General features: G+C 61.6%; 1 protein-coding gene across 1 annotated transcript in view; it reads right to left on the bottom strand.

The window, feature by feature from the left end:
* Window positions 1-497, bottom strand: part of CRTAC1 (cartilage acidic protein 1) — a gene marked incomplete at both ends in the record, with an annotated part of 7767 nt that overhangs the window by 2814 nt on the left and 4456 nt on the right. Inside the window, one exon of the mRNA XM_008935396.1 lies at window positions 2-197. Coding sequence (XP_008933644.1) covers window positions 2-197 — 196 coding nt within the window. The remainder of the gene's footprint in view (window position 1; window positions 198-497) is intronic.

The following is a 497-nucleotide window of genomic DNA, read 5'->3' as shown; positions in this document are numbered from 1 at the left end:
TTCCAGTTGCCATAGACGATGTCCACCCGGCCGTCGCGGTTGAAGTCAGCCAGCGCCACACCGCGTCCGTGCTGGTAGGGGTCATCTAGCCCTGGGGAGCCACGAGCTGCCCAGAGAGGCTGTGGAGTCTCCTTCTCTGGAGACTTCCAAAACGCACCTGGACATGTTCTTGTGTAACCTGCCATAAGTGAAGCCTGCTTTGGGAGGGGGCTTGAACTAGGTGATCTCCCGAGGTCCCTTCCAAACATTCTGTGATTCTGATTCTGTGATCTCCCTCGGGTGCCTCCCAGGATGTGCCTCGTGGTCCCCAGAGGGGGCCTCCCCGCAAAGGACTGCATGCCTGTGCTGATAGATGTCCTGGTGCACTTTGGCCAGCCCCTGGTTAGCGGGGCCCTGGGTCCCCAGGGCTGTCCCTTCACTCCGAGGTTAAGCAGCCCGTGCAGGCAGGGGTAGGTGGAGCCAGCCCTGCTGTGAGTTCCCCTGTGGCCGGGTGCTCC

This window comes from Merops nubicus, unplaced genomic scaffold, assembly GCF_000691845.1.
Source record: "Merops nubicus isolate BGI_N331 unplaced genomic scaffold, ASM69184v1 scaffold25232, whole genome shotgun sequence".
NCBI classification, from domain to species: domain Eukaryota; kingdom Metazoa; phylum Chordata; class Aves; order Coraciiformes; family Meropidae; genus Merops; species Merops nubicus.
This window is presented reverse-complemented; position numbering and strand designations above follow the sequence as displayed.